The sequence below is a fragment of the Pollicipes pollicipes genome, unplaced genomic scaffold (assembly GCF_011947565.3).
Source record: "Pollicipes pollicipes isolate AB1234 unplaced genomic scaffold, Ppol_2.1 Scaffold_1600;HRSCAF=1878_pilon_pilon_pilon, whole genome shotgun sequence".
NCBI lineage: Eukaryota > Metazoa > Arthropoda > Thecostraca > Pollicipedomorpha > Pollicipedidae > Pollicipes > Pollicipes pollicipes.
The window spans coordinates 14,374,236-14,398,075 of record NW_023595962.1 but is presented as its reverse complement, the minus strand read 5'-3'; the positions used below and the strand labels follow the sequence as shown (position 1 = coordinate 14,398,075).

The window sequence follows — 23,840 nt, the reverse complement described above, 5'->3', positions numbered from 1 at the left end:
ACGGGCGTCTTAAATTGTCAAGAAGCATCGTAATGGGCCCCGTCATCTTCAGGGGGGGGGGGGGGGAGGGGAAGGGGAGCATTACCACAAAAGCCTTCCCTGGCCACGCCGCTGTCATTTTGCACGATTCATCAACTCATTTTCGATGAAGCTGACGCAGAAAAATTCAACAACTTCTCGTCCCAGCTGGGTTCAATAAAAATGTAACACTTCCTGTCAGTTCTGATGTCATTCGGATATTTTTGAAGATTTAGTTCGACAGGTTTTGAAAGGATGGGTTCTGGAATCAGAACTCATGTTAAGCACTGCATGTAGCGTGAGCCGTGACCCCTACCGCCCGATCTTGCATTTTAAACCCAACGCGACTTACACACGCGACACGCGACGTACATCACGGACATGCCTTTTCTTGTAAGACCCGTGACCAGGACCTTATTCAATATACCTGACATTTTTCACCTCTCGTACGTTTCCCTACATCATGTTTATGCTTTTCGCCTTGTGACTGTCGATTTACTTGGTGCCAAAGGTCTAAGAATAGCCGCCAATATTGTGGAACGACCTGATAAAGTGCAGTTGAATCTAATGCAATACGGTATAATTTCATGAGAGAAACTGAGTGTGCCGGATTGCTCGGCACGATCCGCCCTGAATTCTGACATTACCCAAACTTAAGCACGGCCGCTGCCACCTGCCGCAGTCCATATATGTCCGGCCAAGTACCCAGCACCTAAGGCGATTCGAACCCACCCTTGTGCGAGCGGAAGGCAAGCGCTCCAACCGAGCTATCGGCGCAGGACGGAAACGATCTGTCGACTTGCACTGCTGCTGAAATGAGTACCAATCAGTGATGTAGGTCGTTTCGTACTGTGCAGTACGAAGTGCTAGGCCATCGTTCATGCAGTATTATGCGGTCACTCGTGCAGTGCTATGCGGGGAAACAAAACCCGATGCATTGGTTGAGCAACTTTGGAAATTCGAAGCGGCTTGAGCGACACTCGGAGAAGCACTACGGAAATGCCGTGTGCGTCGAAGGCCACAGCGAGTTGCATTGGAAGCAAAGGGGCACCAAACCTTCCACGCATCTCCAAAACCATTCCTCAACATCCCACCGAGTTACAAGCCAGCAGCAGCAAACGCCATTTATTTCCACACAGTCTCACCGCTTTGTGTTAACAAAACACCAGATCCATGTTAACGGTATTATTACTACGGCTCAGGTTCGGTACAAAATCCGAGTACAAAATTTGTACGTACGTAATAGGTTAGCACGCGGCCGGGCGCGGGCGGGAGCACCGTCTCGCTGGATGGCACAGATACGCATCACTTCACGCACACGGGCGGGCCGCGTCCGGCCCGCCTCTTGGCACTCGTCTTCGTCGTATTGAATCCGCGCCCCGACGACGGCATCAAGATAAACCGTGCAGCGCGCGCGCGCAACAGCACGCGGCGGGCTGACCAATCGCACCGAAGGATCAGACAGGCAGGAGAAGATTGCTAGCTGCACGCGAGGGCGCGGGCTGCTCGACTTCGGCCGGCGCCGCCGCCGCCATCCGACGTTGACCAACCAGATGGCGGCGGCCCACGTCGCGACCAATCAGAAAGCCGCTTATTGCCGGCGCCCACCGGCGTCGGATAGCCCTAAAGCATCATTGGTGCAGCATCAGCGAACAGAGGGTAGCAGAAAGCCCAGGCCTAACGAATATACAGCGGGCGAATCTAGGGGTCAATTCATACAGCAATCGATTCTAGGCAATAAGTCGTGCACAGGTCAAATCTCGGGTATAATTCATGCAGCGTTCGAATCTAGGGGATAATTCCTACTGCTAGCGACTCAATGTACAACAACGCAAGATGGAACAGGCCCTGTCCGCCGCACCACGCGGGCCCGCAAACTCGACAGCGACTGGACCGGCCGCGGTATTATTGCAGCGCGGCGAGGCGCGCCGACAGATGGCGGGCCGGTCTGGCTGCCGCAGCGCCGCCATCACAGCAACCTCGGAGAGCGGCGCAGACCGCGCGCGAGCCGTATTGCTCTCGGGAGACTCGCTGGGGACGCCGGGCGCGTGACACCCGCTTGAGGACACAGTTCCGGCCGTCGCAGCGACGCGCACCGCCGTAACGACGCGGCATTCACCGCTGGTGACGTCACACAGACTACCGGGGTGACGTCACGCCACCCAGAGGTGACGTCAGACCGTCGACAACGTCACATACACACAGACCGGGGACAGAGGCGGAGCTCGCTCCCGGTCGGCTCGCCGCAGTAGGCGGCGCCGACCGCGGCCTCTTGCTGACGTCACAGGTAGCGATCACGTCACTGCCTCCGAGCGGCGCCGGGTTCCCGTATCCACAATCGCACGCGCATGTACGCACACGTACACACACACACACACACACACCGATCAACGTAGACACCAACAGGCACGCTGGAAGCGCCAGTATTTTGTCCCGATGGCGGGCATTTGCCGCCCACGCCAACACTGCGTAAGGTCCCACCGCTGCCACCAATGCAGACACGCCGCAGCCAGCGCCAACTCTGGTGTCACCGCCGCCACCGCGGCGCGGCTAGAGGTGTACGGCGGGGGTGGCGGCGCGCCGCTCGGCCTGCACGGCGACCAGCAGGTGCTTCTTGACGTTGAGGGCGCGCAGCCGGGCGCCGGGCGTGCGACGCCAGCAGTCCTGCATCAGGCGGCTCAGGGTGGCAAGCGACTGTCGGGCAGACGGGTCACCGGTCAGGTCGGAGGGCGCCACTCGCCGGATGGCTCGGGGTCGGGCACCGGCCCGTATGTCAGGGATCGGCACCAGACATGACACTACATGGCGGAGAATCACTGTCATCCACAGGCGGAGAAGAGTGGCCGAAAACTGATAAGTATGCAAGAACAACGACTGAGGGTTCGGTACACCCCCTTTTATTACGCCTCCCACTACTTCACGGGTTTTCCAACATCATGTTTCTCTTTCACTCTCACAGAACGTGGCGTAGACCCGATACAAAACGTTCTGTTTAACGTTCCTCGAAAGCAGAGTCGTTTACCAAGCAACAACCCAGGATGATGGCACATATTCTCATGCTCAGGTACTACAGTGTATACGTGCACAAGAAGAGCATGACGGCGCAGCATGCCGGCAAGCCTCCTGTCCAGGCGTTAACCCTACTGCGACGCGCGCAGACTGCCGACGCTGGAATGCCATGACCGCGGCACGCGTTCAGGCCGCGGCTAGCCCGGCGGCGCCCCGCTCGGGCCACACTGGCTGACCTTGTGCCGGCCCCAGCGGTCGGGCAGCGGCGGCCGCACGTTCTCGACGCACACCAGCCGGTGCATGTCGTCGAAGCTCGGGTCGGCCGGCACCATGCCCGCGTACGGCACCGCGTACTCCTCGTAGTCGCGCATCTTGTCGCCGGTGGCGCACCTGGCGGCCGACGGCAGAGTTAGGGCGTGACGTCACACGCAGCGTCCGCTCCGACATCGGCCGGACCTGGCCTCGCGGAGGACGCTGGGTCGCTGGTTGTGCGGACTGCAGAGTCGCGTCACGCCGTCCTGTGAAAACTGCGACGTTGTCAGCGGGACTGCGCCACAATCCGTCACGCAGCGTGGCCGGTGACGTTCCGTAGCATCTCATCCATGTTTGGTCTGCAGGTGGTACAAATTCGGGCCAGATTTGGCAGATTATCTGAGACGGATCACGTCGTGGTTCAGTGCCACGTAACGTTAACGCTCGGGTTCATCAATGTGATGTGGCCACTGCATGCTGTTAAACGTCGGTTGACGTTGGCAATGTACACACTTTGTGAGCACCTAATGGGAGTGGAAACAGCAATGAAAAGCACTTCGGGTGCCCAACATAATATCCAAAAAGAGGAGTTTCAGGTCGCGTCGACGGCCAATGTTCATGCAGTGAAAGAACTATTGAAAAGACTGTTAAACATCTGCATGGGGTTTTGAAGCGAGCTTGCCAATTTCAAGGCCTTTCTCTGCAATTTACAGCTATGTCCTTTTTAAGACTTTATATCCACTGGTTTCTGAGCTATGCGCATGGACCTAGCATGCAGACATTCCACATGATGCAGACATTCCACATCTGGCACGGGTCTCCAGATCTACGAAACTCTCTCCTCTGCGGTCACCGCAATCACCCACAACGTTCTCAGCGATAACCGCACCCTGTTCTCCCAATGCTCTTACAAAAAACCTCTGACAGTTCAGCTCATCTTCTAGAAAAACCGCGGTATTCCAGCCGTCCTGCAGCGTCCAGAGCGGACAGGTTCTCACTCGGCCACGATCTCCGGCGGTTCTCACCTGAGCGCCACCTCCCAGAAGACGAGCCCCGTGGAGTACATGTCCGACCCTGCTGCGGCGTCCAAAGCGGACGGGTTCTCACTCGGCCACGATCTCGGGCCGTTCTCACCTGAGCGCCGCCTCCCAGAAGACGAGCCCGGTGGAGTACATGTCCGACCCTGCTGCGGCGTCCAAAGCGGACGGGTTCTCACTCGGCCACGATCTCGGGCCGTTCTCACCTGAGCGCCGCCTCCCAGAAGACGAGCCCGGTGGAGTACATGTCCGACCCTGCTGCGGCGTCCAAAGCGGACGGGTTCTCACTCGGCCACGATCTCGGGCCGTTCTCACCTGAGCGACACCTCCCAGAAGACGAGGCCGGTGGCGTACATGTCCGACCCTGCTGCGGCGTCCAAAGCGGACGGGTTCTCACTCGGCCGCGATCTCGGGCGGTTCTCACCTGAGCGCCGCCTCCCAGAAGACGCGGCCGGTGGCGTACATGTCCGACCCTGCTGCGGCGTCCAAAGCGGACGGGTTCTCACTCGGCCGCGATCTCGGGCGGTTCTCACCTGAGCGCCGCCTCCCAGAAGACGAGGCCGGTGGCGTACATGTCCGACCCTGCTGCGGCGTCCAAAGCGGACGGGTTCTCACTCGGCCACGATCTCGGGCCGTTCTCACCTGAGCGCCGCCTCCCAGAAGACGAGGCCGGTGGAGTACATGTCCGACTGCTTGAAGGCCTCGAAGCTGCGCACGTCCAGGGTCTGGTCCAGCACCTCGGGCGCCATGTAGCGGCGCGTGCCCTGGCGCGTGCACGCCACGTCCAGCTGCTGCTTCTCACTGGGGGCGGCGAGGGCGGGCGGGGTTGCTGTCAGCGGCGGCGACACCGGCCGCCGGCTCGGACCGGCGCTGTCCAGAGCCGTCATCATAAAGCAGCGCACAGGTCCCGAGGTGGAAGGTCAACACAGACGCCGTGACCCAGCGAGCCGCCCTCCAAAGACTATCCTCAGAGGACTTCGCCCTCCAAGGACTTAATCCCACGAGGACGCCATCCACCGAGCACGCCATACTCAAAACGTCATCCGTCATCCAAAACGCCTGCTGGCGCCGGAGCCACCGGCGGCCGGCAGATCTCAGCGTCTCTCATCTCATCTCAGCCTCTCTCATCTCCTCTCGGCAGATCTCACCCGCAGCTGGTGTACATGACGGCCAGGCCGAAGTCGGCCAGGCAGCACTCGCCGTCCGCCTTCACCAGGATGTTCTTGGACTTGATGTCGCGGTGCGCGATGGCCGGCCGCACGCTGGTGGCCACCACCTCCTTGTGCAGGTAGTCCAGGCCTGGCCGGTCGCAACAGGTCAGCTATAGCGGTCACCGGGGTCACGCCGCGCCAGCCCGGCCCCGGCAGGGCTACACCAGGTGACACACGAGGTCACCAGGTCAACAGGTCGGCACTGTGGTACACGACGTCACCAGGTCATGACAGCTCAGTCCAACCCGCCGATATGAGGGGTCACAACAGGTCATCACTGGTGGTCATGCCACGGTCCCACGTCACTCCAGGCAGGGGGGAGAGGGCGGGGAGGTCACGCAGGGTCAGCAGCCCCGCTGCTCCCCTACAAGTCACATGCCGATACGACTGATCAACAAGGCAGTGACCGGACTTCAGGAGCAGCGAGCCACGTGACCTGCGGCGGCGCTCATCTCCGTTATCGTTTCCCCAATTCGTGGGCGGCCAACCAGGAAAAGCCGACCGGCTACGTGGGGGAGGGGGGAGGGGGTGACACCGACACGCCATGGCCGCTCTCTCACTCGAGAGGCACCCCCGCGGCTCTCTCGAGATCGTACGGGGTTTCCCCCGAGTGTGCCGGGCGTCGAGGCAGGCGGCCGCGCCGTCCGGCGGCAGGAGGTGCCCGTGCATCGCGTGCACACGCGATGCCGCGCGCGCGCTGATAACACATCAGCACCGCCCTCTGAGAGAGGCGGCCACCCCAACACCGTGCCACGAATGGAGCTGCCTGAGATGGCCGCCACGGGTGCTTCCACGCTCCAAGCCCTCAGCCGCGGCGGCATGAGATGCCAGGCTCGAGACCGCGCTAGGAGCGGCAGAGATGCTGTCTTGCATGCCCCGCAGTGTCATCTTGTGCAGTGTCTTGTGCGGTGTCTTGTGCGGTGTCTTGCATGCCACTGAACAAACAGTACAGCGCCCAGCACCGTCCTACGCCAACAAGGCGTTCACGACAGCCAACGACATCGACTCCACTGGAGTTGATCCCGGATTTCGTCCACATCTTGTGACAGCGCCACGGCCCTCTCCAGGTTGTGCCGTGCAACTTGGGATTGCATCAGTCACGGCTTCGGCAGCGGGACGAGGGCGCGGGAGAGGACAGTGAGAGTGACGAGGGTAGACGAGGCGAGGCGAGGAGGGAGAGCAGGGAGATGGGCGAGAGACAGGTAGGAGAGGCACGTGCTAGGAATGGCCGCAGACGCAGCAGAGACGATATACCACGGGGCGGGGGCATTGCATGACAATAGACATCACGACATGACAGAAGATAACGACATGGCAGAGAAGAGGGTGTAGGGCAGGCGCCGACGGCAGCCGAGAGCATGGACAGACAAATCAGCATGATAGAGGAAGGGAGGTAAAGAAAGAAAGAAAGAAAGAAAGAAACAGGAAGAGACAGAGACAGACACAGAGACAGGAAAGAGAGAGAGAGGGGAGAACGAGCCGGAGAGCGAGAGAGCAGGAAAGCCAGAGAGCGGGGAGAGAGAGAGCGAGAGAGCGAGAGAGCCAGAAAGCGGGAGAGGCGGGAGAGCGAGAAAGCAATAAGGCAAGACAGCGCGAGAGCAAAGAGCGAGCGTGAGAGAGCGAAACAGTGACAGGGCGAGAACACCAGCATGGCCAGAAGGCGCCGTCACCAGAGCGGCGGGCGCCTGCCAGCGGCGGCAGCGGTGGGCGCGCGCCGACCGACGGGTGCCCTACCCTGTATGATGGAGAGGCACATGACGAGCGTGTCGATCGGCTGCAGCACGTGCTCGCGCAGGTAGTCGTACAGCGATCCGCCGCTGTGGTACTCGCTGATGAGCCACATCTCCGTGCAGCCGCGGGCGCCGCCGCTCGACGTGATGTCGGCCGCCACGAACCCTGCAACGCGCACGTGCGGTCTCTCACATGGCGCATGCGGTCTCGGACATCACGCGTACGGTCTCTTGACACATGTGTACTGTCTCTGACACATGTACGGTCTCTGACATCGCGAGTACGGTCCCTGAACGCGTGCACGGTCTGACACGTGTACGGTCTCTGAAATTGCGCGTACGGTCCCTGAACGCGTGTACGGCTTCTGACATCGCGCACACGGTATGACATCGACACACTGCTACGGGCGACCGGCGGACGGGTACCGCCGGCCTGGACACGTCAGCATGCGGTGGAAGCCTGTGCCGCCGAGTCCAATGCAAGGGACGTGACGGAAATGACCTGTACACTGCACGAGATAGCAGAATGACGTATTAACACTGGCGACTCTTGTAGATACAACAGCGGAACTGAATGAACACCGTGTTCGGGGTTCGGCCAACGATCTCCTCAACAGCCCACCGCGAACAACATTCACAGGCAGCACACACAAGGTCACAGGTCACAGGTCATGGGTCACACCTAACCGTCCTGTCAGACGTCGCACTGCTTTAAAATTGCATACAAAACGTCATAAACTTAAGCAGTCTCCTACAGTCGTTGGTACGAGTCGATTCGCACGGAACCGAATTCACCCTCAGTGTCACACGGAACCGAATTCACCCTCAGTCCCCGCCCTGTTCGGGGCGGGGGGACTGAGCCGGTCAGGGCTGCATGTGCGCGGTCCTGGGCACACTACCTCTCCGCCTCGTGGCCGTGTTCCTCCCCCGCCTTTCCTCCCCTCCCCTCCCCCTCCCCCGGCTCCGCAGCCGGCGCATCTCCGGCGCACCCCGCCGACGGCCACCCACCGAGCACGTTGGGGTGCTGCAGGCGGCACGTCTCGTAGACCTCCTTCTCGCGCTGCCAGGAGGCCTCCTCAAGCGTGAAGAACACCTTGACGGCCACCGGCTGGCCGTGGTAGAGTCCGCGCTTCACCAGGCCGTAGCGGCCCTGGCCGACCGTCTCGCCCACGACGATCTCGCGCGCGATGGTCCGTTGCGTCTGCGCAGCGGGCGGGACGACACGTCAGCCCCATACTGACGGGCCGATGGGCCGACGGGGACGGTGGCAGGGGACGGGGCGGCTGCTCGAGGACGCTCCACCCGCTGTGGCCGTCTTCCGAGGAAGTGCTGGCCAGATTATCCTCCAACAACTGGCTTGATCCATTGGTTATCTAGCACCGAGTGTGATCCGGCATCGACGCTGCTGGAGTTACTAGCAACGAGCCAGATACAGATATAAGAGCACTGATACCTGTTCCCCGCCCCGCAGCAAGCGTCACAGCGACTGACCAGGAAGGGTTTGCCGGAGCCGCTGCCGCTGCTGGTCTCTGCCAGGCCGTGGCTGGCGGCGATCAGCGCCTCGTAATCGGGGATGACGTCATCTGGGTCGCGGCGCTCCTCCAGACGCTTGCGGTACCTGCCGCCAGGGGGCAGGGCCGGCGGTGAGGTCCCGGTCACGGCACGGCCGGATCACGCGGCCGGTGACGGGGATCGAACCCGCGCCCCTGGTTTCTCAGACGCACAGCTTCTCCGCCACACTACACCACCCTTGTGACGTCATAATCGAACGAATGACGTCATAATCGAGCTCATGGTGGCGACAAATCCAGTCACAGCGCCGTCGTTATCAGGTGCGGTCGGTGAACAGCGGCTGGCGTTTTGAGGCTGCAGGACGGCGCAATCCTCCAGTATCAGTCCATCCCTCCGTTGAAGGCGTGCGCAGCCAGCATAGCTGCAGCCGCCCGCTGCCGTACGTGGTTATGAGTCGAAAAAGTCAGGTGCTCACGGGAGGTGGCAGGGAAGGGTGGAGGGAAGGAGGGCGAACACAAGGCAACACAACACTGAGCAGCAATAGCAGGCCCATCGTCGGAGCTCTTCAATTCCTCAAAAACGAACGTCGATCGAGTTTTTGTCATACATCGACTGGCACACTGGATGAGCGCTAATGAAAACGTTTAAGGAACTCCAATTGCAGCACAATACCACGCGGTTCCCGGCTTTATGGCATGCCCTAGAGATGTTTTGTTCACCTGGGCGACCATCCGTTCGCACCTTACATACGGTTTCGCCCGCCACGGCCGCCAAGTGTCTCGCCTGCGGATACGGCGTGTCTTGCGGCCTCACCTCAGGTAGACGATGGCCACCACAATGACGAAGATGACGAGGCAGAGCGTGACTGATATCAGCAGCGCCATCTGGTGGACAGTGTCGTCGTACCTGGCGGAGCACGCCGAGGTCACACAGAGCGCAGAGGTCACACTGAGCATCGCAAGGTCACAGAAAACACAGAGGTCAACAAGAGCACGCAAAGGTCACACAGAGCAAATAAAGGTCGCACGGAGGATACAAAGATCACACAGAGCACATCAGGGTCACAAAGAGCACACAGATGTCACAAGGGCACATAAAGGTCATGTAGACCACGCAAGGGTCACACAGAGCACCAGACTACACGGATAACACAAGTCCTACGGAGAACGCCGAGGTCACAAATACCACGCAGAGGCAAAACTGACCGAACTGTACTCTGTGATCACACAGGGGGTATCAATGTTAAGCAAAGCAGCTAGAGGTCACGCACATGGCTGAAGAGAGGCCGAAAGAGAGACGTACACATCACACAAGACCGCACTTGTCGTGAAACTGCAAAGACCACGTCACCATATAAGAGTTGGGAAAATAACGGGGCCCCACCCAATGCATCCAATGGCGAGTAAACGACCGTGGGGAATAACCAGACTTGTCTTTCGAAGCTCATTGAAATAATCCCTTCTCCATCGCCAACGAGAGTCCAAGATTATTCGCGGGTACATAATATATTTGCAAATCATGACGGGCGCCAGCGCACTTCGACCAGCATTACACATCCGCGTGCACATATCTTAACCCTACCACCCAGCCATGTGACGGCACTGATCCGAGGTACCCCGCCCTGTGGCGGTACTGACCAGAGGCAATCAGCCCAGCGGCGATACTGACCAAGGACACCCCGCCGTGTGGCGACACTGATCCGAGGTACTCAGCCCAGTGGCGGCACTGACCAGGGACACCACGCCGTGTGGCGACACTGATCCGAGGTACTCAGCCCAGTGGCGGCACTGACCAGGGACACCACGCCGTGTGGCGGTACTGATCCGAGGTACTCAGCCCAGCGGCGATACTGACCAGGGACACCACGCCGTGTGGCGACAATGATCCGAGGTACTCAGCCCAGCGGCGATACTGACCAGGGACACCACGCCGTGTGGCGACACTGACCCGAGGTACTCAGCCCAGCGGCGATACTGACCAGGGACAACCACGCCGTGTGGCGACACTGATCCGAGGTACTCAGCCCACGGCGATATGACCAGGACACCACTCCGTGTGGCGGTACTGATCCGAGGTCTCAGCCCAGCGGCGATACTGACCAGGGACACCACGCCGTGTGGCGGTACTGATCCGAGGTACTCAGCCCAGCGGCGATACTGACCAGGGACACCACGCCGTGTGGCGGTACTGATCCGAGGTACTCAGCCCAGCGGCGATACTGACCAGGGACACCCCGCCGTGTGGCGACACTGATCCGAGGTACTCACCACGGCGATACTGACCAGGGACACCCCGCCGTGTGGCGACACTGATCCGAGGTACTCAGCCCAGCGGCGATACTGACCAGGGACACCCCGCCGTGTGGCGACACTGATCCGAGGTACTCAGCCCAGCGGCGATACTGACCAGGGACACCACGCCGTGTGGCGACACTGATCCGAGGTACTCAGCCCAGCGGCGATACTGACCAGGGACACCACGCCGTGTGGCGGTACTGATCCGAGGTACCCCGCCGTGTGGCGACACTGATCCGAGGTACTCAGCCCAGTGGCGGCACTGACCAGGGACACCACGCCGTGTGGCGGCACTGACCAGAGGTACCCTGCCGTGTGGCAGTACTGATCCGAGGTACTCAGCCCAGTGGCGGCACTGACCAGAGGTACTAAGCCCAGCGGCGGCACTGACCGGAGGTACCCCCCGTGTAGCAGCACTGACCAGACACCCGGCCGTGCGGCGGCACTGACCAGGGACACCCCACCGTGTGGCGGTACTGATCCGAGGTACCCCGCCGTGTGGCGGTACTGACCAGAGGTACCCTGCCGTGTGGCAGTACTGACCCGAGGTACTCAGCCCAGCGGCGGTACTGACCGGAGGCACCGCGCCGTGTAGCAGCGCTGACCAGAAGCACCGCGCCGTGCAGCAGCAATGACCAGAGACACCCGGCCGTGCGGCGGCACTCACCCGAGGTACTCGCTGGTCAGGTCGCCGTCGCCCGGCCGACGCACGTACATAGGCCGCAGCTCCCGGTTGCAGTGGTTCCGATTGCGACAGCACTCGATGGTCGTCGGCACCGCGAATGGGCTGTTGGCGCTCTTGCACTGGAAAGCGCGCGCCGCCGCGTCAGAGCGCCGACCGTGCCGACCGCGCCGCCGGGCGCAGGCGGCCCGGCGCCGCCACAGCGACTGCGGCGCTCGCTGGTGGACACGCTGTGCGCGCGCGCGCGCCATTTCTGACGGAACATGTGAGTTGCGCGCGTTCGCGCACGTGGCTTGAGACGGGACGGGACAGCGATGCTTCGTGAGGGATTCCGGGACGGGTGTAGTAGACATGGGTAGCAAGACACTGGTGCAAGGTTGGAAGCAAGATACAATGAAGTGGATCCTGCTGATGCATGCGCCTTGTGCTGAGCCGAAAAAATCGGGTACAGGGGTGCGGTCCGATGTCTATCTCACGTAGACGTAGACATAGACGTGTTATTAGACTATCCACGATGAGCTCCTAGCTTTTCAAGTCCACTGTCACAGCATCCATCTAACCCACATGAACCCAGTTTCATGCAGTCTAATGCCCACCTCACCTGCACGTAGCCGGTCTCATCCGGTCTGGTGACCCCAGCGTCCATCTCACCCGCATGTAACCAGTGTCACCTGGTCTGGTGCCCATCTCACCTGCATGTAGCCCATCTCACCTGGTCCGGTGCCTGTCTCACCTGCATGTAGCCCGTCTCGTCGGGCTGGAGGCAGCCATAGGTGCGCTCTGGACCGAACTGGCCGCTGCGCTCGTCCCACGCCTCGCTGACGGCCGCGAAGCACCAGGCGGTGGGCGGCGCCACGCACGTGTTGTTGACGGCGCCGTCCGGACACGCGCCGGCGCAGTAGCACAGCATCCTGCGGATGGCGCAGGGTCAGCTGATACTCTACTGCATCAGCAGAGCTCATTGCAGCAGTATTCCAAAATTCATGGAGTAGGGTGTGCAGGTTGTAGACATAAATTCATGCTACCAGAACCTTGGCTCTCTGGCAGCAAGCACACAATTTGTTGGTGCTAATCCACTGGCCTTTGATGCTGAACCCAGCTATCTGACCTGCCAAGCCCGATTGTCGTGCCCGGGGTGCTTAGATACTGGATTCACAGCTGCCCTGTTCGATGCTGCTTGGCTGATTTTGAATAAGGGGAGGGCCAATAGGCAGTGCGTCCCAAGCTGGGGTGAATTAGCATGAAAAATATCTATATCCATGCCACCCAACTGGCCAAATATTGGAACACCAGGTTACAGCATGCCAATATGTCACATGTAACAGCTTCCTGATGCACATTGTCTAAACATGTTATATTTATGTCAAGACATCTCACAGCATCTCTTCTCATATTTTTCCATCAAAAGCTAAAAGAGTAATAAGACTCAGTTAGGTGAGACAGAACAGAGCACTTTGCCCTGGTTGCCCCCAAATAGTCAACATCATCATCATTTCTCAGTGAATTTCAGCTGTTTATAAAGCAAGATAACTAATAAAATGTTATGCAGGTTTGATTTATGCAAATTATATTTTGTATTGCCTTATTCATATTTAAAAATCCATTCATTTTGCTGTGTATGCATCATCATTGACAATATCAGAGGATTATGGTATTTTAAGGATAGATAGCCCAGATACTGCTGTGCTTTAGCAGCCTATGAATACACAATCTCAGATACCTCTATACTTAAGCAGCCTCTAAATAACTAGTCTACTGCTGCACTGAGCATCCAAATAAGATCAAATCTAACTTAACATTTAAGCTTGACTGCTGAACACATTAAGCTAAGCATGGACACTTATCCAAGTATATCAAAATTACCCATTCTGTCATCCTCAATAATCATGTATCATGTAAACCTAAATTAGGATGAAATCAAGTAAGGCACTTAGGGGCAGAATTATATCAGTATCTGATCACAACTTTTTACATCTCATACAATTATATCAGAAATCTTAGTTTAGATCTTTTGACACAATACTGGGATAGACAATGTAAATACATGTGTCCAGCATGTGGCTATCCATGGGCCAGAAAATATCCCATCTGGCATACAAAGTATACTTGATATGACCAAGAAGGGCCCAAGATTCTGATGAAGCACAAGACCAAAACTGAAGCTAAGTGACCAGTTGAGCTGCTGTAACCAAAGTCTGATATAAAATTAATAATGCACACACACCTTAGTATATGAACAGCTCAGACACCACCCAGGCACCTACCAGTCCCCTGATCTAGAGAACATAAGTTTTACAAGGAGTGAAATATGTGCACACAGCAACTTTTATGCCTGTGGAGCACTAATGATTTCTTTTCTTAGAACTGTTCTGCTCCAGATCTTAACAGCCTACAAGATAGCCACATGTTTGCATGTTGGTCCCTACCTACCAACCTACCTATGTTGTTTACCAAGCCCCAATTTAACATTTGCTGGCAAAACCATATGTCTGAACAGTGTACGTTTCATGCAGTGCCATGAAATAATGACATTAAGCTAACTGTGCAAATCTTGTGCAACAAGACCTGAAAAAGGCTGATTGTTTTCGTTGCAAGCATGATGGACCACAAATGTCGCGGAATATGTGCATGACCACTCACAATCTTCACGAACAAGCTTGATTGCATCGAACCAAACGTAAATGGCGAGGACAAAACATTTCGAAGTCGAGCACTTACCTTTTTCAAGAACACCAAACTGAATGCTCACTTTTCGCCTTGTTTATAAAAGATGCGCAACACAGTCAATACATCCCCACAACACACCATCTCGCTCCCCCTCTGGATGCGTTCAACAGTAAAAACTCACGCAGAAGAATGCTCACAAAATTAGGGGCACTCCAAAGAGAAAATTGTTCAGCTGATACCGAGCTGAAAGTATGCTGAGACCATCAGACTGTTCAAAATCTTGCGGAGCCATTGCAAGTTGAATATTTACTTTTATGGTTATTGAGAAAATATATTTTTATTCATTTAATCGTCTAAAATTGTTTTATATTGTGGTGGTTCGATGCCTTTTACATGATAAAGCTTCTAGGTAAAGGAGCATCAGCTGTCTAAATTTGCGTTACAAGAGGTGAAGGCTGGGTATGTTTTCCTCCGGGAGCTGACGACATAAGTAATCGGGAAATTGAAACGGTTGTGTCGGTACCCTGCGTGAGTGAGGTCGGGCAGCGTTGGGTTTATAAGGTTGGATATTCGATGTACATTTTCTGCCTATTAGAGGCTTTGTCGGTTTTCAGGCGTGTTAGGATTCCGGGCGAAGCTTGGACATAAGTGCGGGATGCAGTATCGTAATTTTGGTCTTGTGTTGGCTGAGCTGATTTCGTGTTGCGTTGGGCAGAATGACGAAATCGTCGCACCCATACCAAGCATATGCATACCCGCCTTCCATGGCAATGCTGATAACCGGATTGTGTAGCATTGTATTCCAGAGACAGATTTGGCAAGGTTTTTCACCAAATCATCCACTTGTTAATTAAACTTGGAATGTAAATGGTGGCACCCCTTATCTGTGAAACTAAGTTGGCCTTATTTTTATCCTATTAGTATTCTGATTTGTGTGATATAGACTATGTTATTTTTATATAATGTAGAAAGTGAGTGATAAATCAATCCCAAATATGAGGTTCGACCAAAACAGGGTTGGCGAGTATGGTCTCAGTCATAGTTTTGTTGGATTTGTCAGAACATTTTGGGTTTATTAATATCTTGCAGAAGAGCCTCTATTCAGCAGTATGTGCCTTGTCAGCCCTGACCCTGATGATGTGCTAAAGTCCTGATCCAGTTGCCCTCATCTCTTGAAAAATTAGCATTTCTTTACCATGCCACTGTGCATAGAATGAACATGAGTGACAGTCATGTCTTGGTCACCTTAATGCATGTTCTTGCTTTTCATCCCTTACCTTATTGTACCAGACCATGAAAGAACCTGCATGCTTAGCATTACTTACTGGAGTTTCGTCAATCACCATGCCATACTATGGCATGGTGATTGATTGCAGTGCTAAATCACGTATAATAATGGTTTCTGGGGGGCCAGGACCTATGATAGCTTAGACTGGCCTTTGCTAGTGAAACAGCATGATGGAACCATGTGCAGGTATCAGACTGTTTCTGCCCAGAAAATAAAAGTGATCAGTCTCCATTGTTGTGCTGCAGCTCTTTGATAAACCCAATTGAGTACATAGCAAGAGTGAGGTACTTGATTATGAGATGGAGGTGGTACTGAGGTGAAAACATTGGATAATTGACAGGCCTCACACAGCACAATGGACGATTTGGTTTTTGCTGTGTACTGTTTTGCTCCATTCATAGGAGAAATGTGTACAGTAGGGTTGAAAATATCTGTGCTCTGCAATCATGAAAAAACAATCAGAGTCTGATTCCACCATATTTAGATATTGTGGTGTAATTAATCACCTGGATATCTGTTTAATCTGGCATCAGTTCTTGTGGCTCCCTTAATAATTATGTGCTGTGTGTTTGTCTCATAGCTGTATGCTTGTCATTTAAGAATGTGAAAATCACCTAAAATGGGTAAAATATCAACTAACCCTCATGAGGGTATTGGCACTACCAGAATATGATTTTGTAACAAGCATAAGTTCTCAGAATATCCACCTTATTTCTATGGTATCCACCTTTCTCTAGGAGCTTCCCATACTGTGTATCAGTTCAGCGAAGTTTTGGTCTTACCATGCCTATTGGGAGGCAAGCATCACTTGGTAGTGCTTTCACTGTGGCAATATTTTAGTACATGTAATTTACCATACAAATTTAATTTAGCCCCTGACTTGAACTTTCCATATAGGAATAGCAATGGGGTGATAGGCACTATTACCAATGTCTGTTTATCAAATGGCTGTCATGTTTTGCAATGTGAGTGTGGATGGATGTATCACACTGTATGCCTTCGTTACAGGAAATCACCCAGTTACATTATAAATCTGAAAGATCCAAACTGAAACAAAATGACCAAGAACTTCTTTTTCCGCCAGGTTTGTGGCCTTTTTGTGAGATCATGGTCATTTGTCTTTGGTGAATGATATGTTAGAAAGCATATTCCTGCTATACCTCCCACATACTGTCTTAATTAGTTTTGTGGAAGTCTTCCTATGAACTGCCAAAGCTGACTGATTCAGTTGGTGCCAAAGGCTCACCTCTCTGTCATTCCATATTTTGGTCATGAACAGTCATGCATGTTTTTTCTTTAGCATTCAAACACCAGTGTTGCAGCTGGTGCAAGCTGCTTTTCCTTGGCTGTCCACATGTTACACTGGTGTGGTGTAACTGGAGTGTCTCCCCTCCCCCCCCCCCCCCCATTCTTGTCATTCTATGGCAGATTGGACCCAATGAGCCATAGAATATTCTGAGAAGTTGTGATGAAATCAAGGTGAGAAATAGAGACAGCAACTTTTGTTTGTAGTATCCCTCAATGGTTATTCCAGTTAACATATTCTTCAAGCAGCAGTGTTTGCGAAAGCGGGAAATGACCGCTACGTCTTGCAGAGTGGGGTAGATGGAGATGCCTAAGAGAGTTGTCTTCCAAATCAACCTTTGTATCACAAGGTGCTTGATGCTGGCATTTTCAGTCGATGCCGGCATTTTCAGTTGCTGACCCTTCCACATGTTGTCATTTTCTATGCATGGTTGAGATCTCACCATTTGTTGGTCCCGTGTTATAGCACCTCGGCTGTGGTGAGGCCCCATATTTTGTCTTGTTTATGTGCCTGATATCCCATGTTTACCGTAACCTGTAACATACCTTCCCATCGTGATGTGCTGTGTTTTACTACACTGCATAATTGTGTGATTGTGCAAACTCTGTGCACTTCATACTCATTTCCATCTCTGGGCTGACCTGTACCACTGACTGAGGCTGTACAGCGAGAGCCCCAGCTGACCTGTGCCACTGACTGAGGCTGTACAGCGAGAACCCCAGCTGACCCATACCACTGACTGAGGCTGTACAGTGAGAGCCCCAGCTGATCTGTACCACTGACTGAGGCTGCACAGCTAGAGTCCCAGCTGACCTGTACCACTGACTGAGGCTGTACAGTGAGAGCCCCAGCTGACCTGTACCATTGACTGGGGCTGCACAGCTAGAGTCCCAGCTGACCTGTACCACTGACTGAGGCTGTACAGCGAGAACCCCAGCTGACCCATACCACTGACTGAGGCTGTACAGCGAGAACCCCAGCTGACCCATACCACTGACTGAGGCTGTACAGCATGAGCCCCAGCTGACCTGTACCACTGACTGTGCGGCCCGACACGGTCAGCTGTTCGACAGGGAGAGCTGCACTTACACCTACCTGCTGGCGGATGTGGCCAGCAAGGAGGCCGTCATCATCGACCCCGTAATCGAGCTCTCCGACCGGGACGCCCAGCTGGTCAGCGACCTCGGCTTCAAACTCGTCTATGCCAGTCAGTAGACCTGTTCACGTTGTGTGGCCTTCTGGTCGCTTTTCTGTGTCAGTGCTGGTTTTTACAGCTGGTAGCATTGAAACTGGTATGCTTTCGAGTCCGCACTGCACTGCCAGCGTTGGTGTAGGTCATGCTGTGGCTGGTGTGGTGTCGGGTTACACATTTGGTGCCTCATGGTGATATTCCCAACGACCCGCGCTCTTTACCACAGTAACTGAATACGCACTGCTGACCGGGCTTCACCACCGGTGTGCTCGGTGCCTGTCTGGACACGCCGTCTGATTGCTCTTTAGCGAACTCGCACCCTCCGTGGTGGCTGCTTGTCGTGACCGGACATCCTGACCTGTGACCTGACCTGTGACTGGAAGGACAGCACCCTCTCCAGGTCCCGGGGTCGTAGCAGACCCACGTGACCCACGCGCCCGCTTAGGTCATCCTAAGTGACCTTGCACCCAGCCATGCCCTAGCCAGTGACCTATCCCAGAGGGGCGTGTTCGCCGAGTGGTTCGCATTTTCGGCTCCTACACGTGGGGCCCGGCATCTAACCCCGGTTGCGCCTTGGCCCCCTGATTGCTTATGTGGCCTCTGCAGTTGCTGGCCCTCCTTGACTGGCTGCGCGGTGACGTGCGTCGTGTTTCCTTTCTCAAGAAAAGGAGATCTGTTAGGCGGTGCTCACTCCTTACCGGGCCGTGTCCACTCCACACCGGACCCGTGTCCACTCCTCACCAGGCCGTGTCCACTCCTCACTGGGCCGTGTCCACTCCACACCGGGCCCGTGTCCACTCCACACCGAACTCGTGTCCACTCCTAACCGGGTCGTGTCCACTTCTTACTGGACATTTGTCCACTCCTCACCGGACCCGTGTCCTGACCTCGCCCCCGGCCCTGCCGCCAGTCAACACGCACATGCACGCGGACCACATCACGGGCACGGGCCGGCTGAAGCGGCTGGTGCCGGGAGCCCGGTCGGCCATCTCGGCGGCGGCCGGCGCCGACGCGGACGTCAAGCTGGAGGATGGCGGCGCGGTGCGGTTCGGCGGACTGGAGCTGGAGGTGCGCACCACGCCCGGCCACACCGAAGGTGGGTCACCTGCCCCGAGGCGGAGGTGCGCGCCACACCCGGCCACACCGAAGGTGGGTCACCTGCCCCGAGGCGGAGGTGCGCGCCACACCCGGCCACACCGAAGGTGGGTCACCTGCCCCGAGGCGGAGGTGCGTGCCACGCCCGGCCACACCGAAGGTGGGTCACCTGCCCGGAGGCGGACACAGGGTGAAGAAGCGGGGTAGAGGTGGCGGATGGTGGGTAAAAGTGAAAGGGAGGCCTGAAATAAAGTGACGAAATAGTGCAGTGAGTGTAATATAATGTAAACATAAATAGGTGAGCTGGAATGACGGTTGATGTGGGTAAATGAATGGCGGTTGATGCTGGGTAAATGTGAGTGCAGTTGTTTGGGCGTCATGTTTGATGCAGATCTTGTGTGCCGTAATCCATGTGCTGTGCATGTTCCTCTAACAGCATCAGATCTGTCAGCTGGCTGCGCTGTTCACAATGTTTCTTGATGTGCAAAGTGCTTCACTGTCAGCCTCAAGTGGAACCAATCGTAGCCTAGCAGTATCACATCTGTCACCGCCCCTTGCCGTGCTCCAGGCCACATGACTCGTCTCCCCTCGCAGTATCACATCTGTCACCTCCCCTGCCGTGCTCCAGACCACGTGACGTGTCCACCCTCACAGTGTCACGTCTGTGACCGTGCTCCGCCGCGCCGCATGCTGCGTGACGTTTCCACCCTCGCAGTATCACATCTGTCACCGCCCCCTGCCGTGCTCCAGACCACGTGGCGTGTCCACCCTCACAGTATCACGTCTGTGACTGTGCTCCGCCGCGCCGCAGGCTGCGTGGCGTGTCCACCCTCGCAGTATCACGTCTGTGACTGTGCGCCGCAGGCTGCGTGACGTGTCCACCCTCGCAGTATCACGTCTGTGACTGTGCGCCGCAGGCTGCGTGACGTATCCACCCTCACAGTATCACGTCTGTGACTGTGCGCCGCAGGCTGCGTGACGTATCCACCCTCGCAGTATCACATCTGTCACCGCCCCCTGCCGTGCTCCAGACCACGTGACGTGTCCACCCTCGCAGTATCACGTCTGTGACCGTGCTCCGCCGCGCCGCAGGCTGCGTGACGTACGTGCTGCACTCGCAGCGGATGTGCTTCACCGGCGACGCCCTGCTGATCCGGGGCTGCGGGCGGACCGACTTCCAGGTGAGCGGCGCCGTCCGGCCCACCGGGTCGACCCTCCTGAGACGTGAACTGGCATCAAAATGAGTTGCCATTGTACGTGTTTGGTGGCCCGGACTCATTGTTAAGCGCTATGTACAGCAGTGACTGGTTGTGCCGCTCACGCTTTCGCTGCAGTGTCTGCGAAGCGGTCTCCTTAGTTGGGCCTCTGTTGTGTCTCCTCCACAGCTGGGGCCTGAGGCCGCGTGTCTCCGTTGCAGGGCGGCTCCAGCGACACGCTGTTCGACTCGGTGCACCAGAGGATCTTCACGCTGCCCGAGGACTACGCCGTGTACCCGGCGCACGACTACAAGGGTGAGCTGGCGCTGTCACGCGCCGTCGCGTCACGCCGTCACGTCTCGTCACGCGCCGGCTGACGCGAGACCTTGCGCGTGTCGCTGCCTGTCCCGTTATCTCCCACCGCCAGCTGTGCTCAACTACTGACGCCATGCGTTGATGGGAAGGTGTTGAATTAGCGGGCGGGCACCACAGAGGGTTGCGTGAGTGTAGGTGCTGACGTTTTGCATTGTGAATGCCTTGGCTTCGCAGTGCGGCGTTATTGAAGAACTCCCTCGCTTTTTCGAGGTACGCTCTCGTGTTATTGAAGCACAGCCTCGTGTTATTGAGGCACGCCTTCGCGTTGTTGAAGTAAGCCCTCGCGTTTTTTTTTTAAATTACAGCCTCGTGTTATTGCAGCACGCCCTCCCATGTGTACAGTCAGTGACGTCCTGTACTGTTCACCCCACGCTCACTTAGCAGCAGGCGTATCGTATTCGTGCGCTCTTATTAGCTCAGGCAGGACACCCGAACGGCGACGTTAAACAATGGTTCACGTTCTCTTGCGACCGGGCGGTCGTTGATCTGTAGTGTGGCCGGACGCCTGTCCCGCGGCTCTGGCCGGTCTGTAGTGTGACCGGACGCCTGTCCCGCGGCTCAGGCCGGTCTGTAGTGTGACCGGACGCCTGTCCCGCGGCTCAGGCCGGTCTGTAGTGTGACCAGACGCCTGTGCCGTGGCTCAGGCTGGTCTGTAGTGTGACCGGGCGCCTGTCCCGCGGGTCAGGCCGGTCTGTAGTGTGACCGGGCGCCTGTCCCGCGGCTCAGGCCGGTCTGTATTGTGACCGGATCGGTTCAGTCCCGTAGTGTGACCGCGGTCCCGCGGCTCAGGCTGGTCTGTAGTGTGACCGGACGCCTGTCCCGCGGTTGAGCCTGAGCCTCACCGTGTGCCCCGGCCGCCGCCAGGTCAGACGGCCAGCTCGGTGGGCGAGGAGAAGCGCCTGAACCCGCGACTCACCCGCTCGCGCCAGGAATTCTGCGCCATCATGGCCGGCCTCAACCTGGCCTACCCCAAGAAGATCGACGTGGCGCTGCCGGCGAACCGGGTGTGCGGCCTGCACAACATCCCCGACGAGATCGCCGCGCTGTTCGCTGAGAAGTAGGTGAGCTGGCCGGCCCTGCCAGCGCTGGCGCCAGGTGCCGGCCCGCGCCGGAGAACGCTGGGTGGACGCCGCGGAGGATGGGGAGACTGCCGGCGAGATGGGGCGAGGTGGGAGGAGTGAGGTGCGCTGGGTGGACGTCGTAGCGGATGGGTGAGCTCTGCCGGCGGGAGGAGCGAGCCGCGCTGGGTAGAGATGTGAGAGGTGTAGCGAGGGGGGGGGGGGTTGCTGCTGCTGCTGCTGCTGCTGAAGTGGGAACTTACTCAGTTGGACTGCTGGCTGCTGTCTGTGATCGGGGTATAGAGCTGCGTTGGCCATGTAGCGCTGCGATGAGCACGGGTTCTCTGGCGGGAGCACCGCTCCAGCTGTGACCCCTCGTAGGGAGACGCCGCCTTTGGCGGAGGTAACTGATTGGCTCGCCTCGAGGCCCCGACACTCTGACCGCGGAGAAAGGCCGGTAGCGGACAGCGATAGTGGGACAGGAAGATAGCGGTCATCCGGGATATGTAGGGAGGCGTAGCGAAGGTCCATTCCGTGCCACTGACCACGTGCCTGGTGTTGGCAGAGTGGCGGGAGAGTATCGAACTACCGCCCCACATATTTTCAGTAGCGGAGGGACTGTACGGTGCAGCGGGCTTAGCTGTAGAAGGCGTTACGGGTAAAGACCGTTAAGTGCCCAGCTTCTACGGCGGCGTGAGAGGCTCTGGCGTGTGGCGATGTGAGTGGTTGATCAAACGCAATTGACGAGACTGATGTACACGGCCTCTCTACCGCGAGTAGCTCTGGATCTTGTGGACTTCCTCCTGGAAGGGGTTTGGCTATAATTAGGATATTACACTACGTATGTTGTGAACTATAGATAATACTCTCCCCATGATGCGTCACTAGTCCATGAACCGGGCGATAAGTGCTCCGGGCCATTCAGTGTCGCGCCGACGATGGCCGTTTCAGTACTGTGTTCACCTGGATCGAGGTACCGTTGATATTGGCATAACAATAACGGTGGTGGTACGTCTTGCGGACATGTAGGTGATGGTGTCACGTGTTGGTGTCGTGCTCGTGTTTGAGCCCTGTTTCGTAAGGTCACGAGGCCGGTGGCCACGCCGCCTTTCACGAGGTTCCCACATTACACGACACTGGTGTCACTGTCCAGCCATGTCCCGTGCGGCGCCCCAGTGCCCGTTGTTCCGGTACAAACAGCGACGAAGTCGTGCACCATGCGATGGCTGTGCCTGCAGCCGCGCTACCTTACCGACAGACCGTGCCCGCGGGCATCCGCCCCCGCTCCTGCCGCCGCCGCCTCTCCCGCCCCCGCCGACCCGCCCGCCTCCGCTCCTGGTCCGGTCCAGCCCCGCAGCCGCAGCCGCCGCCGCCGCAGCGGCGGTCACCCTGCCAACTGTGCCTGCCGCCGCGGTCGGCGCTCGGCGCCCGAGTCGAGCCGCTGCTATCGAGCCAATCAGCGACGAGGCGGCCGCCCGCAATAGCCAATCAGATCACGCCGCCGGTTGCCTGCAGCCAATACGCGGCAAGCGGGTGGGCCGCAGCGCCAATCAGGTTTAGTGGGCAGATACGGAGCCAATGAGACTGATCGGCGGGCTGTGCGCAGCCAATTGGAGCCTCACCACCTGATATGAACCGCGAATCGTGTGTGCTGATGCGGTGTGATAACCAATCTCATTGCAAGTGCGTCTTTACATTCATGATTTGTCGTACAGAATTGGCGGCATTGCCATTTTGTAGCATTGACAAGTGGTATTCTGGGAATTTAACACTGTTTTATATTAACCTAAGCTGTAAATTGGCCGTTAGTGATCGACATATTCTATACAATGTGCTTAATGTTGGGTTGTTTCTATTTTTATATCACAGCGTAACATGTGCACATTGTTGGATTTATAAATCGTTAGTAGCATTAGGC

The 23,840-nt window shown here is 56.7% G+C and overlaps 2 protein-coding genes across 3 annotated transcripts; one reads left to right on the top strand and one right to left on the bottom strand.

Moving 5' to 3' along the window:
• Positions 1-1,128: 1,128 nt before the first annotated feature.
• Positions 1,129-13,127, bottom strand: LOC119106880 (bone morphogenetic protein receptor type-1B). Its single transcript, XM_037230253.1, has 11 exons — positions 13,123-13,127; positions 12,479-12,656; positions 11,731-11,867; positions 9,583-9,675; positions 8,749-8,875; positions 8,266-8,458; positions 7,262-7,423; positions 5,465-5,615; positions 4,959-5,117; positions 3,264-3,417; positions 1,129-2,712 (listed from the first exon to the last, which is right to left on the bottom strand). Exons 1-11 carry the CDS (start codon positions 13,125-13,127, stop codon positions 2,569-2,571), a joined length of 1,503 nt encoding a protein of 500 aa, XP_037086148.1. The 3' UTR covers positions 1,129-2,568.
• A 1,765-nt stretch (positions 13,128-14,892) lies between these two features.
• Positions 14,893-23,211, top strand: LOC119094287 (persulfide dioxygenase ETHE1 homolog, mitochondrial). 2 transcript variants are annotated; one of them, XM_037217363.1, is made up of 8 exons: positions 14,893-14,940; positions 16,709-16,784; positions 18,069-18,213; positions 19,109-19,294; positions 20,386-20,474; positions 20,711-20,804; positions 21,729-21,925; positions 23,181-23,211. In XM_037217363.1, exons 2-7 carry the CDS (start codon positions 16,758-16,760, stop codon positions 21,923-21,925), a joined length of 738 nt encoding a protein of 245 aa, XP_037073258.1. In that variant the 5' UTR covers positions 14,893-14,940; positions 16,709-16,757; the 3' UTR covers positions 23,181-23,211. The 2 variants fall into 2 exon arrangements, with proteins under 2 accessions (XP_037073258.1, XP_037073265.1); XM_037217370.1 differs by lacking the exon at positions 23,181-23,211 and adding an exon at positions 23,161-23,178.
• The last annotated feature ends 629 nt before the right edge of the window (positions 23,212-23,840 follow it).